This window comes from Cyclopterus lumpus, chromosome 8 (assembly GCF_009769545.1).
Source record: "Cyclopterus lumpus isolate fCycLum1 chromosome 8, fCycLum1.pri, whole genome shotgun sequence".
Classification (NCBI taxonomy): Eukaryota; Metazoa; Chordata; class Actinopteri; order Perciformes; family Cyclopteridae; genus Cyclopterus; species Cyclopterus lumpus.
Window position 1 is genome coordinate 9,644,001 of NC_046973.1, and position 17,961 is coordinate 9,661,961.

Here is a 17,961-nt window from a genome sequence, read left to right on the forward strand (position 1 = left end):
CTCCTGGTTGAAAGTCTGTTTATTTGACTCATCCCACCAAACGCAGAGTTTCTCATTATTTAAACTATGTCAGTTGCTCTGACATCTAATCATGACGAGGATGGGTTTACATTAGAGTTGGTAGAAAGCCCAGTACATCTCATACAGACACTTAAGGGTGCCTCGTATCAGACACACACCACTGACCAAGCGTCGGTATTTGTAGGGAGTGAGAGTCCAGAAGGGAGGCATGTGAGTTGGGAGTGAAGACAACCTGAGGATGGAAAGCATGCTGATATATTGATGTAGTTAATACTGTAACGATCCACCCAAGTTAGGGGTTTCACATGGAGGAAACGTCCTCTGGTTTAGTTTGGCCAACTCCTCATTATCATTAATTGGCTGCATTGGGTACAACTCTACTAACGTTTTGGTTTAGACATGTAATGAGACAGAAAAATGGCAATTGCTTATCAACAAATTAAGATAAGGTCAACCCTGTCACTATTACAGTTGTCATTGATGAATTGATAAGCCACTAATTGGTCCCTTGTCAGCATACAAGATGACGTGTTGTGCACAAACAGCTCTGTTCCTGCACTCTCAAACCATGACTCACAATTTGATCGCTGATCTTCAGTATTTTTGTTTTTAATGAGCTTCCAAAGGATTTAAATGTAAGTTTACATATCATGATCTCTGACATGCAGTCGTGAATTTTTCAGCTACAAACAAGTAACAGCAAACCTTTCTGAGGTACATTATCGAAGGTAAATCTCTCCGTTCACTTCTACAACTCGCTACACAGCCTTTGGTCTACATCTGTCACCATTTTGTTACAACCCTTGTACAGCACAACTTTAAGCAGTAAAATAAATACTGACAGTTGACTGATAATGTTGAAATTGGCTGAATTTGTGTGTTCTTTTAGTTTCATTGTGTTTAGCCAACCTGTGCCTGAACTTACTTTGACTGAAGACAATCTTTGTACTCATGACTAGTGGATGCTTTAGTACCTGCAGATGTTCCAAAAGCATTTGAAAAACAAAACAAAACACCAAATCACACCAAAATGTCTGTTGACAAGAAGTGTCAGAGCCAGATGTTGCCAATAAGTGGTTTGGATGTCTGCTAACAATGGAACTGAACTGATGCTGTGTCAAGATGTGCTGTTCACACATGCATATGTCAGGATATTCAATGGCAGGATGAAATGTTGCAAAAGAGGATAGATCTGGTCACAACATGTATAATTTGTTTCCTTGCAGCTTTTAAGCAATTAAAATGGCACGTTGTAAAGACCAGGGTGGACTAGAGAACAGTCAGATTCCTTATTCAATTCAGTTTATTTTGTATAGCCCAATATCACAAATTACAAATTTGCCTCAGAGGGCTTTACAATCTGTACACATACAACATCCCTGTCCCAGGACCTCACATCGGATCAACTCCCCAAAAATAACCTTTCACAGGGAAAAAAGGGAAGAAACCTTCAGGAGAGCAACAGAGGAGGATCCCTCTCCCCGGATGGACAGATGCAATAGATGTCATGTGTACAGAATGAACAGCATTACATAAACACATTAAATGAATATGACAATGTATGAATGGACCTCCAATCCATGAAACGGAGGTAGAGAGGAGGGGGGGCGGGGCGATCAGCAGGGCCAACGCGGGAGACCAGCTCACCAGGCATCAGACACCGCCAGGTCCAATGGACCCTATGAGATGTGAAGTCACAAAGACTCCGGAGAGGAAGCAGAGTTAGTAAGGTGCAATGGTGAGATGTACATTTATCCATAAGTAGAGAGAGAAGAGGAGATAGGTGCTCAGTGTATCCTAAAACATCCCCCAGCAGCTTATAAGCCTATAGCAGCATATCTAGGAGCTCGACCAGGGCAAACCTGATTCAGCCCTAACTATAAGCACTATTAAACAGGAAAGTCTTAAGTCTACTCTTGAATGAGGTGACTGTGTCTGCCTCCCGGACTGAAAGTGGAAGCTGGTTCCATAAAAGAGGAGCTTGATAACTGCATCTACTGACAAAATACTCCTAACTCACGGTCCACTTGGGCTCTCAACCATATCAGCTCACTTATCATCACATGACCTATGGAACGATACTGTGGTTCACGGTGAACAGTGAGGATAGGAAGCTGGGAGCATGAAGACCACCGGTTTCTGGAACACAGGGAAACAAACAATTACTTACGAGCAACAACACAAGGAAATATCACTGGATTCCTTATACAAAGTGAATCGGTGCTTGGCCAAGCGAGCATACCACCACAGTAGCAGACTGAACCATCTGGTGAGAGGTGACTGCAACCGGAAGCAGGAGGGAGGGGGAAGCCACCACACCCACAGCCACAGGGAGACAGGGACAAATAGGGAGAGGGAAAGACATGGAGAAACCCATGGCTGTGACAGGTACCTGATTGGCTTAACTGCTTGTTACATGCCACCCTCCTGGACTCCGCGTTCATTGCTTCAGCCTGCCTCTGAGTCTGCATTTGGGTCCTTCAGGCCTGTTCCACTTTCTCAGTTGTGACACATCGTCCTATACAGCTTGTTAAGTGGCTATTGTCATATGAATGAATTACTTCTGAATCCTTGGTTCTGATCTGGATCTTCAACCAGAAGATCCAGATCATTTACAGACAATCCAGATTGTCTGTAAATTCACCAAAAGTGGATAAGATATATCAGGCAGACCTGGTCTCCTCTGTCGCCATCCTGGTCAGGGACACGTGGTACAGATCAGACTGCTGCACCCCCATGATCTTCCAACAGGTCTGAACGTTTTTTTTCCTGTGGGGGATTTTTAGAATCTCCATGCCAACATAATCGGGGGGCCCTGGTGATCTGGGGCCCCGATCAGTTGCCTAATCGTTAGTTGGAACTACATCTTCAGAGGTGGTGCAGTGGGAAAGAAAACAGCGGTAGGTTCATCACAATGACTTCACACTGGATTGAGAAGGTGACAAGTATTTATTTGTAAATCAACAGTGTTAACATGTGTATCATCAATACTATAAAAAACAAAGACATTAATCATACAGGAACTATTAGTACATGCCAAGTATAAAATACAAGGACGGCGGTTTATACAGCGGCTCAGGACACAGAGCAGAGGAACAGTGAATGTCTGACATGCTGCATGTGAGCAGAATCAAAGTGACTTGTGACTGGAGGGTTTGGTGTCACTGTGGATGATAGGTGGCTTCACAGGGAAACGGACATTTTAGTTAGTTAAGACATTACTTTTAAAAAAGGAAGATGCAGCAACAAGATCCGGTGAGACCAACACTAAACCAGATTATGTTCAAGTGTTTATAATAATCTCCACTATTACTTCAAACTGTAACTGCAAACGTATTCCCATGGAGTCTACTCTCACTCAAGATTATGTGCAGTAGTTACAGAAAACAGTCTACCCGGTTTCTATAAAATGACATCTTCTCATCTTCATTGATCCAGCTGAGCATGCTTTACCATCTCAATGTCAACCATCGATGAAATCAAATCAGGAGTAATCCTGCTACGAGTAGCCGATAGCCCTTTTTTCACATGGGACATTTTGACATGCGACAGAAAAAAAAGTATAGGTGTACATAATAAAATGTACGAACTGCAGTATATGTGGGTTTATTTAGAAAATTAAAGAACACATTATACACGCTTTTTTTCGCCCTGAGAAACTCAAGTTTTCTCAAAGGTTTTGTCTTTAGTCATGATTACTAGCTAGTTGCAAAAGTAATAGTAAAAATATGAAGGTCTGCATAAGCTGAACAGTAAGACCTGGACCCGGTCAGGACCTGCACCTGACTGAACCTCATCGTGTTGCAAAATTTCTGAGTCAAACCCAAGACCAAAAGCCACATTTGCTTTATGTCATCTACACTGTCCGTTAGCTGCATGTTAGCACCTCATTTGCTTTATGTCTTCTACACTGCCCGTTAGCTGCCCGTTAGCTGCTGGGCTACGATGATGATGCAGCTATTCAACGCAGAAAAATTTGCCTTAGAAACAATCACACTGTCACCTCACGGTTTAGGAGGAGGCTGCATTGTGAGGGGGAAGCAGCAGAAAGTGAAGGTGTCAGCAGACAGATTATTTCGACTTCTGTCCACGGAAAGATTGAAATCTACAAATGGGCTTTCTGTCCAATATGCAAAAAAATAATGTAATTTGGTGTTTTGCTGTCCAGACTTTCTCAATTCAATCTGGCTTGCATGCAGTTTGTAAATGGCCTTATTAAACTGGGTCACACTGGACTCTAAAAGCTGTCTGAGTGAACATTACACACACACGCTGTTGAAGCTGCCTCCCTGTATCTTAACTGTCTACGATGAAGCCAGCGAGGAACATGTTTAAACTTCTTCATGTCAAACTTCTTACCTCATTCATACAATACAGCTCCAGCTGCTCAGTGGCCACCGGGAAGAGTTCCGGCAGCCATTATGAAGGGACGATGCATAACAGAAAAGACATGCTCGAAGCGCTTTCCTTGGACACAATCGTTATTTTAAATGGAGTATCTAAGGGAGATTACTTAATGAATATCATTCAAACTGTCACTCAAGCACAAAGGATAATCAGGTAATACTAGAGGTCATTACATCCCCACATTGCATCTCCTTCGAATGTTATCAGCCTCATGGCTCAGAACTACGAGTAGGTTCAGAAGGCCGTTATTTTATATTCACATGGATGATCACCGATACAAATACAAGAAGGAGGATGAGGTGGTTGGATGGGAAAAACAAACAGAACTTTCACCCAGGAGATCGCTGTTCATGTTCCGTTTGAAACCAAAAGTTACATTTTGACTAGTGCTGGGCAAAGATGAACACAATTAATCGATTAATCGCATGATTTTTCTGTGATTAAAAGTGATTAATCGCATTATACGCAAAATTGAATGAATTAAAATCAAGTGTATTACACGCTTTTATTTTAAAGAAACGTTATCAGAACACTATGACAGGCACTCTCAGAGCAACAGCAAGTTAACATACAGTATATGAATCTGTTTAAAAACAGGTCTAGCAAAAAAAATAAAAAACACAGCTGGAAGTGCAGGGGACTTTTTTAGTCTGTAAAGCCTCTCAAAAAATAAACACTTTCAGTGATGCAGGTTGAGCAGTTACACTGACCCCCGTCGCCATTTTTGTAGTCCGCTCTGTTTCATACAAATCGGTTATTCTCCTGACAGGGGTGCGTCTTGAGGCTAATACGCGCTGTCTTTCGTTGCGTTTCTAAGGACGCTCCTCAGACCGACATCTTCCACGACAGGAATCGGCCTGCAGTCCGTTGCTCTCCACTTAGCCAAGGCATTTGTTTATTTGTCTTGCGTTGGTTTATCGACAGTTCTCCCGCACGCCGCATCCAAAGTAGTCTGCCGAAGTTCGCTCCACTGGTTGTTTGGGTGTAGCTCTTGGCTGGCATCAATGCTGTGTAACACCTTTAAGATGTACTTCATGCTCGTAGTACTCCGGTGATGAGATAACTCCAGTTTGAGTGATTACAAATAACTTTGCTTTTATCCACTATGCCGTCTGGTAGAGATTTAAAATGAAAATGTCCATTTAAAAGTATCTTTCTCCATGTTCTCGGTCAATGTGCGCAGCAGTGTTAAGCCCCTCCCAACGCAAAAAAAATAATGCCGTTAACGCATGATGAAATCATTATCGGTGTTAATGGATTGCTGCGTTAACGCATTGATAATGCGTTAACGTGCCCACCCCTAATTTTGACATATTTGACCGTACTTGTTACGTAATGTACACACTTTACTAATGGCAAGTAACTTCAGTTATGCAATACACATGCTTATTTAAATCAAAATCACGATCATTTCCCAAACCTAACCAAATAATTATGTGCCTTGCCCAAAGTTGTCCCATTACACTTTCACCACCTTGCAGGTCTGAAGCATTAGAATGGTAGTGATAACCACTGATAACGCCCAGCGAATCAGCTGATAATATTCTAAATGAGTGATAGGCTACAGCAAAAGTCCAGTTTTGACAGAGTATAATAGAGCTGACCTCGACGGCTGTGCTCCCACTAATGTGAATAATTCTGAAAATGCACTTTTCATCTATTTGGCCCTTTCCGCCACACTAAGCTTTTTTGACCCTCTATTAATTATTAAAGAACTAGACCCAGACTTAAAACCCGGCTTGTGCTGCCTTCTAGCAGTTGCTGCATGCTCAGCATCCAGAACATGACTGCTACATACACAGCTGGGTGTGGTCACAAGTGCCACACCCAGCTGTCATGTTGTCAGTAATGCAGCAGATATGAACCGGTAGACCCATTAAGGTCAGCATAACCATATTTCTCTCCAGAAATATGTCAATGATAAAACCCAGAGTGTGTGATTGAGTGAATAAGTGAAGGAGTCTGAGGATACAGAAGCAGAATCATTTGTCTTTTTAGTTGAAAGGGTGAAACTACCCAACGACACATACCTCATCAGATGATGGCACTAAGGCACATTTTTGTCATTTGTCAAATGTCATTGAAGAACAACTTCACAACAGCTAAGGAACTCCAGTGGTTTAACTTGACGCCATGCATGCTGTGCAACGTGCTCACAGCTCAGCGAATTTGACAGAGTTCATTGTCCCTAACAAGTCACATGTCGGCTGAATTCATCTGCTTTACTACAGCACTTATGAACACAAAATAAACATACTCTGATTGAATTGCAATAAACGGAACACCATAATGCCAAAATAACTCAATTATCATGCCGATTTGTAAAAAGTCTCAATTCATGCTTTGTCAGGTCCGTGCACAAGACGACAAGCAAACCACTTTTAAAATGCTTGTCTCCTGAATGGAGTTTGTTTCAATCAGAGTTGGCTATGCTAACATTGTACACTCTCCCGTCTACCACAGACCGTCTGTGGTAGTTTTTTTGTCGTAGAGCTCTGGGTGACCACAGACAAATACCTCACCTGGATTTTTGAATCAACACCGTCAGGGCGTCGTGAGGACAATCTCAAGGCTGATTGAAGAACGCGTCACAGTATCAAGCCAAGTTCCCTGCTCAAGTTGCTCCATGCATTGAAAACACATCATAGGTTTACGCCAGGGTGTGTGAGCACACTCTGGCCTCTCTGTTACCTCTGAGCAAACCCGGCCCTCTGCCAGCAGCTGTGCAGAGATGCAACACACAAGAGGCGGTGAAACACTCTTGAAAGGGTAGTACCAGGACTGCCCCTAACAACAATGCCCCAGTAGGATGTGGGGCAAGGTGGGAAGGGAAATAGTCTTGTAATCTGACCACATTTAGAGGCAGAGCATTTCTGTCTGTTCTGAACAGTGAAAAGCATTTCTTCACAGACGGAGGAGAGATGCGATGAACTGTACAAATGTGGATTATGGCACCGACGATTAGCTAAAACCAGACGTCTCCCACAGTTCAGAGTCCCCCCTTTGTCACTGAGGTTTATTATTATCATTATTATAACTGTTGCAATCTCATCCACAATATCCTTTGTTCACATTAATGCAAGCAGCACACTCTGACGGTTTCTTATAATATGTTGTATCGTGTTGTGTATTCGGGCTAGTTGATGTGTTCAGGCAGGAAGGTTTGGATTCATGTTGGAAGTGCATGACAAGCGTCTGGCACAAAAACATTGTTAAATGTTTTATTGGCTGACTTCTAAAAGCATGAATTGGTTCATCAAGAAAACCAAATAAAAAATACTGTGATCTCCCAGCAGCAGCCTCTCTCTCACAAGATTGAAATAACGAATAATAATTCCGTCATTCAATGTTGTTGAAATATAATCAGAATCAGAATTTCAGCTTTATTGGCCATGTATGTGTGCACATACATGGAATTTGATTCCGGTTACACGTACGCTCTCGTCGTACATACATATTTAAACTACAATATGTATGTACGACGAGAGCGTACGTGTAATCTAATGGAATTGTAGTCATTATTTCTATTAATGCCTATTGTTGAACGCAAAAGAAGGCCCACTTGGGGAACCTTCTGGCTGCGGAGCTGCAGTTCTGAGATGGTAGCAGGATAAACTCCACTAAAAACGGGAAAATAATACATGAAAAACACCACTAATAAAAAGATTCTGCCTCGATTATCTTTAGTGAAATGTGAAAATGAGACCTGATCATGACCAATGACCACACCTTCAGCAGATAGAACTAACGCCTTAAGCTACTAGCGCCTGGCCTATGAGGATTCCTTCAAACTAACGCACTTCTGCACACTTAATCACTGGGTTGAGTCCTGATCTACTCAACCCATGACATAATGACATAACGAGTTTTATTTATTCTATCCATGTCAAGTAATAAACAGAAGCCAACTACTCCGAAACATTTTAGTAAAAGAGATGGATGGACAAATTAAGAATTTTCGGTTGTTTTGGCACTTAAATGTGGACCTGCAAGCTTTAGGAAAAAAGGTATCTTCAACACTTGTGTTTGCCAAAAGCTTTCCACACATTAACGGCGTCTTACATTTTCTACTTTTAACACACATGAACTAAGCATGAATGACACACTGCACGGACAAATATTTGCAGAAAGTACGGGGACATCCAGACATTTTTACACCATCAATTGGGCTTTCACAGCCTCCATTCTTTGGGTTTCGGTCCTTCCGCCAGATGTTGAACCAGCTGCTGGAGGGATTTGCTCCCATTCAGACACCAGAGCCTCAGCGAGGTCCAACACTGATGTTGGGTGAATGGAATGGGCTGTCCACATACTTCTGTCCATAGATTGTACACTTTATATAGCCAATGATACCAAGATGCTGAGACCCCATTGTGAGACTTGTATATGTGTCCTCTCATTATGCTGCATGCTCTCCTGCACCTGTATATGTCTCCATCCTTCCAGAAAATATAGATGAGCACACATTGGTTTTACACATATCCATATTTGATGTATCTCTTATGTAATGTAACTTAATTTCTCATTTCCAAACAATCCACTATTTTGTCCCATACTGAAGAAAAAAAAATATGGAAAAACAATTACAAAAAGACCCATCTCAGTTTTTACTTGAGGGAAAAAAAAGAAATAAAAATGGTAGCTTTCTTTTTCACATCTCTCATTGTGATTGGATGAGGAGTAGAATCAGCAGCAGGAAGAAGGAGGCTGATGGAGAGATCAGAGGTGGCTGTCTGATTCACATTTGTTCTCCAGTGGCCAGGTGGACAGTCCCAGTTCACTGTAGTTCATGTTGCTCTCATTGAGCCGTCGGACACGGTAGGTCTCATAGTGGATGTCGTGCGTTACGTCTTTCAGGTCCTGCAAGTGAGACCTTAGCAAAAACAACACAAATAGAAAGATTTGACAACTTGATGTTCATGACTGATACATTTTACATTTCTGATATCTCAGTCCCGAGGAACTGCTTGATCACAACAAATAACCAAGCCCTACATTATTAGCGAGAGCTTGCAGTTTTGTAAAATCCAAACAGGGATTCTATATAGTTTTTCTCAATACTATTTAAATCAACACAGCTATCTATAACAAGCCCAGAATTGCCTGAAGACATCCTAAGTACCTGGCCTCATGTGTGGACATGGTGGTATTGACTTAACTGAAGCTACACACACTCTAGAGGAGCGTTGTTGTTTGGCATATGAGACCAGCAGAACCCCATTCTCTACGTGGACGTTTGTTCCAAATTTGAAGAAATGTTTTCAGGGGTTTCCTTAGATATCAAATTCACGAGAATGGGATGAATGTGAGGTCAAGTAACTTTAAACCTTTGACCACCAAAACCTAATCAGTTCAACCTTGAGTCGGGACATCAGTGGATGTTTGTGCCAAATTTGGGCAGGCAGAACCCCAAATTATAATATCTTCAGTTACAGCTATGGCCGTATAGAAACAGGTTCCCATACCGGACACTTTACAATACCCTGCTGCGCCTGGAGATTCTGTCAATGAAGAATTCATAAACAGAGTGGGTAACAAGGCAAAACCCTGGTGGAGCCCAGCAGCTACAAGGAAGGGACCTGTCGAGAATGCTGCCACAGCTCTCACATGTGTTGTGGATGGAACATTGGCATGAGCCTTCTCCTAGTGCCCTGTAAATTATAAGCTCTGTTATACTAGAAAAGGAGTGCCTTGTAGCACATGTTCTGCCACCTTAATGAAAGTGTTGCCATAGAGAGGGGCAGACAAGATATTGTTTAAAAAGGGGCATAATGGCACACATTTTCAGACATTCTCTGGTTGATCACTTAAAAAAGAGGGTCCTTTTTTACTTCCACACTGCTAACCAATCACGGCATTAAATTCTGATTGTCAGCTTCTGAAAGTTACAGAAATGGCCAGACGGCCCCTCGGATCCCACGACTGAAAGGATTGCTGGGAAGCTTTCCGAAGCTATTTGACCATCCACTAACTATACTAGTCCACTGCACGGAGACCATGATGGACTCTCACTTTGCTCCTCCTAAATCTTGACCACGGTTCTGAGTCTCCTTTCCGCCACCAAAATGATAATTTAATTGGAATGAATGGAAAGAGAACTAAGGAAAATCCAAGGGAACAGACAGCACAGTGCAAGCCACACTGCTTGACTGGGATCTATGTCTCCTCGTTAAAAAATGTCAGATCAGAGGTGCATTATTAAAGTTTTTCATATTCGTGAAATAACTGGGATAATCCATGATGAGTTCATCAGGGATCAGCCCATTAACACGATGGCCACTTGCTAGTTTGTGAAGACGTTAATGATACTCTGTAATTGTAATCTTTATAAACATTATAACTAAGGTCAATATAATGCTCCAACAATTAGGAGAAGTTGTATGGTAGTATTTCCACCTATTAGGATTCTAGCGATGTCTTGAGAACCGATGCCTTGGTGCCAAGTCGATGGCAAACGTTTTGCTACTGTCCCACGGGTACTGGGGTTCAGGTCTCTAGACACGTGGCATTTCATAGTCCCAGTAATGCGAGAAAATGTCCCTGAAAAGGCTAAATAACATGTGTTGAAATCGGCAGGAGAACTAGTTAACCAAGCGCCAAACCCGGTGCTGAGGAATGGACAGACAGAGAGTTGCTGAAGAGGCTGCCTTCAAAAGCGAATAAGTATACACAGACTTCATGTTCAAATGGCAAACTTTAGAGTAGAACATGTTAAAAAAAACGTGATAAACTTTGATTTGTTTTTGTTTAGGATAAATGTTTGTTTACTTTATGATATACTGCATGGTGTATCTCCCCAACAGCTTATGGTGGAATAAGATGAGGAGACTGTAAATACAAAACATAGCCAAACAAAATGAAAGCAAACACTGGGATGATATCCCTTTAGATATTAGTGTGTATTAGTTCTAATTTTATACCAATGTTAAAAAGGGTCATGTTGTCTTCCCTCACCACTGACTGCCGCTCGATAGCGCGATTGGCCGGCTGGCTCGATAACATTATTATAATGTTATCTTGTAAAATCATCAGGGTATTAAAGGAGTGTATTTTGAAGTACATGAGATTCATTTAGTTTGTTTGTCTGTTGGTATCAATAGTCATAAAAACACACATGTCTCAGGGGAATCAGAGATTGATTTCTCTGGTCGTGGCAATGACAGCGAGCTTAGTACAATTTTTTCAAGAACAATTATTGATTTTGTATTATAGCAGACTGCCTTGACAAAAACAGGGGATACCCATGATTAGATACAAAGGGCGATCACATGATGATATCTGAGCCAGCTCCATTGGCTGACGAAGATGTTCACGATGAAACGCTCTCTATGCTTTCAATTCGTTTGATATTAATGTATGATTCTAAACATTATTTTAAGGACAGCCGCTTCACCAATGATCAACTTTTTAGACTAAATTTGGTACCAATAGTAATTTTGCAATTCTTGATACCCAATTTGATACCATGGTAAAAAACAATAAACAATGTACTCTTTTAGTTGTGTTTGCATGCTGTTTTTTAAATTTATCAGATTACATTCAAACACATCCTTCTTCCTGAATAGGGTTTGAACAAGTCCTGATGTAACTTAATGTGCTTTAGCTGTGAGCTGGTCGCTCACAGCTAAAGCTACTAGATGGGTTGTCATGTAACATTATCAGGGCCATTTGCCTGGATACTGGTGGTCTATAGCCATGGTCCCTGCTACCTATGGCACCTGTGGTACAGTAGAAACGAGCACCGTCACGTCGTCAAGATTGCTTCTTGTGACATCCCTAAGCTACAGTTCAACAACTGTAGTTAGTTTGGCTGCCAAAAATGAGCCGGAACATTGCATTTATGGTTTTTACAAGTTACTCTTGTATCCATCTCTTTTATGATGAACCAAGTGTAGCAGCACAGTCAAACTCACCTGATGAGTAGATCCCTCAGGTTGGCAAACTCACAGTGTGCCACGTTTTCAACTGTAGAAAAGAGAAAGATTTATTTTACGTTAATTATAGTAAATGGACTTGCATTTACATAGCTCCTCCCTATTCTTCCAGTCATTTAAAGCGCTTCACACTGAATGTCAAGGTTCACACATTCAAACCCCGATGGCAGAGGCTGCTACACAAGGCGCCACCTGCTCATCAGGATCTGAATGTTCCTTTACGCACACACTCACACACAAGCGATGGCACAGCCTTCAGGAGCATTCGGGGTTCAGTGCCTTGCTTAAGGACACCCTGACATGTGGACTGGAGGAGCTGGCGTTTTAACCCATTAGAGGACGACCCGCAGCCACAGCTGCCCCGTCGTTAACAGGTCGTGTTCATTTCACGTCTTTCTGTGAGATCCCGTTATATTGAGAAGAAGAACACCTTTTATTGCTGCAACTGACTGCCTGCTGACTCCTCCCTCACTAATCTTAACAGGCCCAGGCTGTAGGGCCTGCTAGGCAAGTGCAAAACAATGACATACGCCACAGTATAGATGATATGCCAGTAAAGACAACCTGCTCTAAATGAAGCTCCAGCGTAAGTTCAGTCAGGAAGACGATACTTCTTGTGTGCTTAGAGCTGTATTTATTACTTATACATCTGCATTTCACTTCTCACGCATGGTCACTCATAGATTCATTGTCCGGGGCTGTCAATCAGGATATCAGCTGTTCTGATCAGCAGGTCTCTTCTATCCAATAGCACAACGACACAATGACATCATTAGCCGATCATCTTGCTGCCGTCTCTTTTAAATATTATTGTCTCTACCTTCAGAGTAGGTAGAGCCCCTCCCCCTTCCCATCTCCACCTATCAGCTTCATCAACTCATCATTCTATCAGCCTCATCAGCACCACCTAAGAGCCAAAAACTCTGTCAAGACTTCATCATCACATATCATCTGTTCATAATACCCAATTATCTTTTCTTCATTTGACATGTTTCTCCTGATTAAACTTTCTTTGTGATCGTTCAATACAGCCGAATACACAGCAGATAATCTGACATTAAACAAATACAGATTTTATCAACGCAGAGCAGCAGCAGCAGCTCATACTTAAAGATGTGTAAATGAGAACAGCTACTTGGTGAATCCGGCTGCATTAAAACATTGTGACAGTGACAACACAGAGCAGATGGGAGGTGTGACAAGCTGACGGTTGCCACAGTAACCAACCGGCTGTCACACGAAAACAGCTTTTAAAAATGTATATGGCCTACTGTAGATGTAGAAACACTAAGCACACACATGAACAGAGGGTTTGCATATGATTGGAGGAAATATCACATATCATAGTCGTGGTTGGAGGCAGCTGAACCTGTTCATCTGCTTTGCAAAATGACATCACAATCTGTATACAGCTGCAGCTGTATGAAGTCAATGGAAATATGGGGGTGTGAACTGATGCATTACCTTCAATGATTCCCCACTTTGTTTTACGGCCCAGCACCTTGTTTCCATTCACCTGGTGCTCCTTGTCTGTTCCCACCACAGCGAAGGGAATGCTTTCCTGGACACACAACGAGAGCATCATGTCAGGCTCCTCAGAGGAATGATGCATTTATTTAACGCGGCAGATCTACAATATCAGCACACCACCAGTAAAAGATTGCAGATTCTAAACCCATCACAGTTTTTACAAAATTATCTGTTGTACAGTTTGCGTATTATATTGCAAATGTCTCGTCAAAAGATTTTCCAACTATGACTATGCTCATTTATTCTCTACTTCTCTACTTTCACGCAATCTATATGGAGTAGAATGAAGAGTATTGGAAGACTCAATGACAGGAGAGGAGATGTTACCCTGATTCTGTCGTTGAGGATGCGTTCCTCGGGATCCTCATCGTATTCTTTCTGGGGGTAAACACGGATCCCATTGGCTGCCAAGTCTTGCCTTATCTGTCAAAGGTTAAACACATGTCAAAGAGGTCTGCTTGATTGGTTGACATTGCAGGTTACACTTGAAGGCAGGAAGTATGTGGGAAGATGTGTTCAAGCAAGAAACTGGATTCTGTTCCATAATCAGAACATCATTTGAAGGTGCTTTAGTTTGTGTGTGCGTGTGTTCCCTCACCTGCTCTTTGAACTCTTGTCTTTCCTCTATGGTGAGTGTGTCGGCTTTGGCGATGACCGGTACGATGCTCACTATCTTCCCCAACCTCTTCATGAACTCAACATCGATGGGGCGTAGCCTGGAAACAAGCACAGATCTCTTGTCAGTTTGGACAGTAATGGAGGTCTATTGCGCAAAAGTTTAAAAAGGTGCATTGAGTGGACACCATTGTAGCCAAAAGCTGTTTCTCAACATGAAATGTGGTACAGGCATCCACGGTTCCCAGACAAAGACCCTATCATGTTTCCCCTCATGCCGCCATGAGGTTTTGTGTGAAAGATCTCAACAACTATTGGATGGTTTGTCATAAATGTTCCTGCCCCCCTCAGGACAAAGACTTGGTGATCCCTTTTCATCCATCGGCATCATCGAGACATTAAAATGTTTCCAATACTTTGGTTTATGACCAAATACCTACAAACTAATGACATTCTCATGTGCCTGAGCTGCGCTTTGTGTTTACTGCTCCTGCTAGGATGGTGAACATGGTAAACATTAGCATCTTAGCATGCCTGCATGCGTGAATGTGGGGTACCTCTGCTACTTTTCAACCCTGTTTCCTCACGTTTCTGTATCTAAGGGAGTAATGAGGACATCACTTCATGGACCAGGTCCAGTGTTGAGGGAGAACGCTGCAGACGACAGACACCAAACAGGTTGTGATGTCATCTCTCAGGGAAACGCCTCACCGTCAATGTGCGTCCAGTAGAAGAGGCCGTTGTGGCCCGACAGCTTACATTGTTTATGGAAATACAATGTTTTGCTTTACTTAACTACTTTTCATTCCGTCTAAACAAGTCTCATTCTTAATTCAGCTAAATATTCAGCCATGACAGGAACATCTTTCATATAACCATAAGCTACACTTTCTGTACTCAACACAACCAACTGTGACAACACTGACACTCCTCTCTCTCCAGCTCTCACTCACATTCTCCTTTTATCTCCTGGCAACAAGTCACATGACACAATGACGTTGTGATCTGGCAGGAGCGGGTTTGGTTATTAGCAAGTATAAAAATGTAATTATTGATATTAATAAAAGTATTAACATTAATAGAGATTGTGCTGTAGGAATGAATGACCGTTGGCTGGGTGTGACTGCAGGTCTGTAAGTATGTGCCTCTGTCACTCTGTAACACAATGTCAATGAAAGTATGTAAACACAATTGTTGTGGGGAGTTTTATTAAAGCATGAAACACTGATCATGTCCATTACTGGGACTGACAGCTTGACCAGCCTTTTCTTTCGGTTGTTATTTCACTCATGTGAAGATGTCTTTTTTCTATTTTTCATAAAGACCACTCAATGCCATTTAGACTCAAACAGACAGAACAGTAACAAGTAACACATTTCACTGGACTGGTCCTTGGTTTGTGTGTTGGTGCAGAAGTGTGATGTGGCCTGACCTGTGTCCGGTGGCAGGCAGGAAGTAGATGCAGCAGTGGACCCTGCTGTCTGGTATTCTCCTCTTGCGGTTGATATGAAGCTCCTCTCTCAGATATTTCTCATACTGCTCGTTGACGTGCTTCACTATCGGCTCCCAGCTGAAAAGAGTCGCTGAGTGACTGCAATACTCTGGGTTGGTATTATTCTATACATTTCTTGTTGTTAATGACTAGAACGAACAAACTTTATGTTAACCTTTTTTTTCATGTCCCCCAAAGCTTATTATTACGACATGAATCTTTCCAAATATGTATTTCCATTCTAACAAAGGCTCCATCATTTCCAAAAAACAACTGGAAACTGGAACTTTCAGTGTGATGAGGAGCAGCTCACAGCCGCTTCCTTCCTAAACTCTGCTTCACACCCGGTTCTCTGTCTGTCAGGTGGTCTGAAGCACATGAGCAGAGCAATAACATCACGCACAGCAGACTATAAGGCAGCTCAATTTTCTCTTTTGAAATATTGGGACTTAAATCTCTCAAAATTCTCAGAATGTTACTATGTCCTCTCTCTCTCTTTATATATATATATATATATATATATATATATATATATATATATATATATATATATATATATATATATATTTATTCTCGGCTTCTCAGAGAACATGTGGGAAATGAACATGAGCAGAAATCTTGTTAAAACAGATATGAGATTTGTTTTTGTTATTCATTTAGGTTTCTAAATGAATTAAAATGAATGAATGTATCATCGATGTAAATAGCTAGGCACTTGCACATTTAAAGCGTACAGAGGAGATATCCATGACTGCATGTGTGTTGAATCAGCTAAATTAACATGGAAATACATATTTGAATATAATACAGAATACCTGAGAGCCTTACTGCATTCCATTCCATTATTTTTGATATATTCTGAATTGTCATTCTGTAAATCTGCTTAAGGTTGTTTCAGATATCTCCATCTATATCTCTCAGCTATGTGAAAGTAATAACAATCAGACATTGTCATGCTCTCTTGAGGACACAGTGGGACAATAATCCATAAGAGAAGACGAGAGAAGCAAGAAAATGTGCGTGATCATGCTTCCAGGTTAAATGCAAAAAGTCCCAAACAAACAGAAAGTGAAGCCATGGATTACTCATATGACACCAAATGTAAATATGATGACTAGATTGGGACTTCTGGAGTATAGAACCGACACAGCAATTATTTCTGACTGCACTGACTCCCTAATCTTTGGAAAAAAATGAAGAATAAAATTTGAAGTTTTTAAAAATATCCGTATTCTTTACTGCATATTGCCTTTATGTATTGTCTGAAACGACAATTGATAAAAAAAAAAAAAAGGTGGAAAAAATTATTCTGCATATAAAAAAACTGTACAGTAACTGAACTCGATTATTCATAAATACTATAGCAGCTAGATCTGGAAAGCACTATTCTCCTTTCTCTTGTCCACCCTCCTACAACTCACCAGTTGTCGTTGTTGATCTGGTCTCCGAATCCTGGAGTGTCAATCACTGTCAGCTTCATCTTAACGCCCTTCTCCTCAATGACTGACAGAGAAGGAAAAAGGGGGAGGGGTTAAATGTTTGGTAGTAATTTAGAACATTAAAGAAAACAGTAGAGACACGAAGGAAAGCTGGTGCAAACTGTCTCTTTCATTTGAACATGTGCTGTCGTGTCTTAAACTGATCACATGTTATTGTTGAGAAGAATTGTCTTATCAGCATTATCATGCTGGATCAGTTGGGTAAGGCATTACTGTGGCCCCACAGATTTAAAAAAACATTTTTGGTACAGCCAGAATTCACTGAACCACAGGTTCCCCACCTGGGGGTCAATGATTCACAAGGGGTCACAAGGCCTCGTTGATTTTAAGAGTGTAAGACGACTTATATACGTTTGGCCTATATTTAAACATTTGAGTAATTAATGTGAAGACAACTTAATAAAATAGTTCTTTCTAATTTGGATTATTATTTAAGATATAAACAGTGTAAGGGCATGGTGAT

The 17,961-nt window shown here is 41.4% G+C and overlaps 1 protein-coding gene across 9 annotated transcripts in view; it reads right to left on the reverse strand.

Annotated features, from left to right (window-relative positions):
• Positions 1–7,635: 7,635 nt before the first annotated feature.
• The window catches only part of sept12 (septin 12), a 66,553-nt gene continuing 56,227 nt past the window's right edge, over positions 7,636–17,961 (reverse strand). For all 9 annotated transcript variants that reach the window (XM_034540427.1, XM_034540430.1, XM_034540431.1 and 6 more), the window contains 7 exons: positions 17,421–17,502; positions 15,940–16,077; positions 14,491–14,608; positions 14,220–14,315; positions 13,827–13,923; positions 12,342–12,393; positions 7,636–9,301 (listed from right to left, as the gene is read on the reverse strand). In XM_034540427.1, coding sequence (XP_034396318.1) covers positions 9,148–9,301; positions 12,342–12,393; positions 13,827–13,923; positions 14,220–14,315; positions 14,491–14,608; positions 15,940–16,077; positions 17,421–17,502 — 737 coding nt within the window. In that variant the 3' untranslated portion in view covers positions 7,636–9,147. The remainder of the gene's footprint in view (positions 9,302–12,341; positions 12,394–13,826; positions 13,924–14,219; positions 14,316–14,490; positions 14,609–15,939; positions 16,078–17,420; positions 17,503–17,961) is intronic.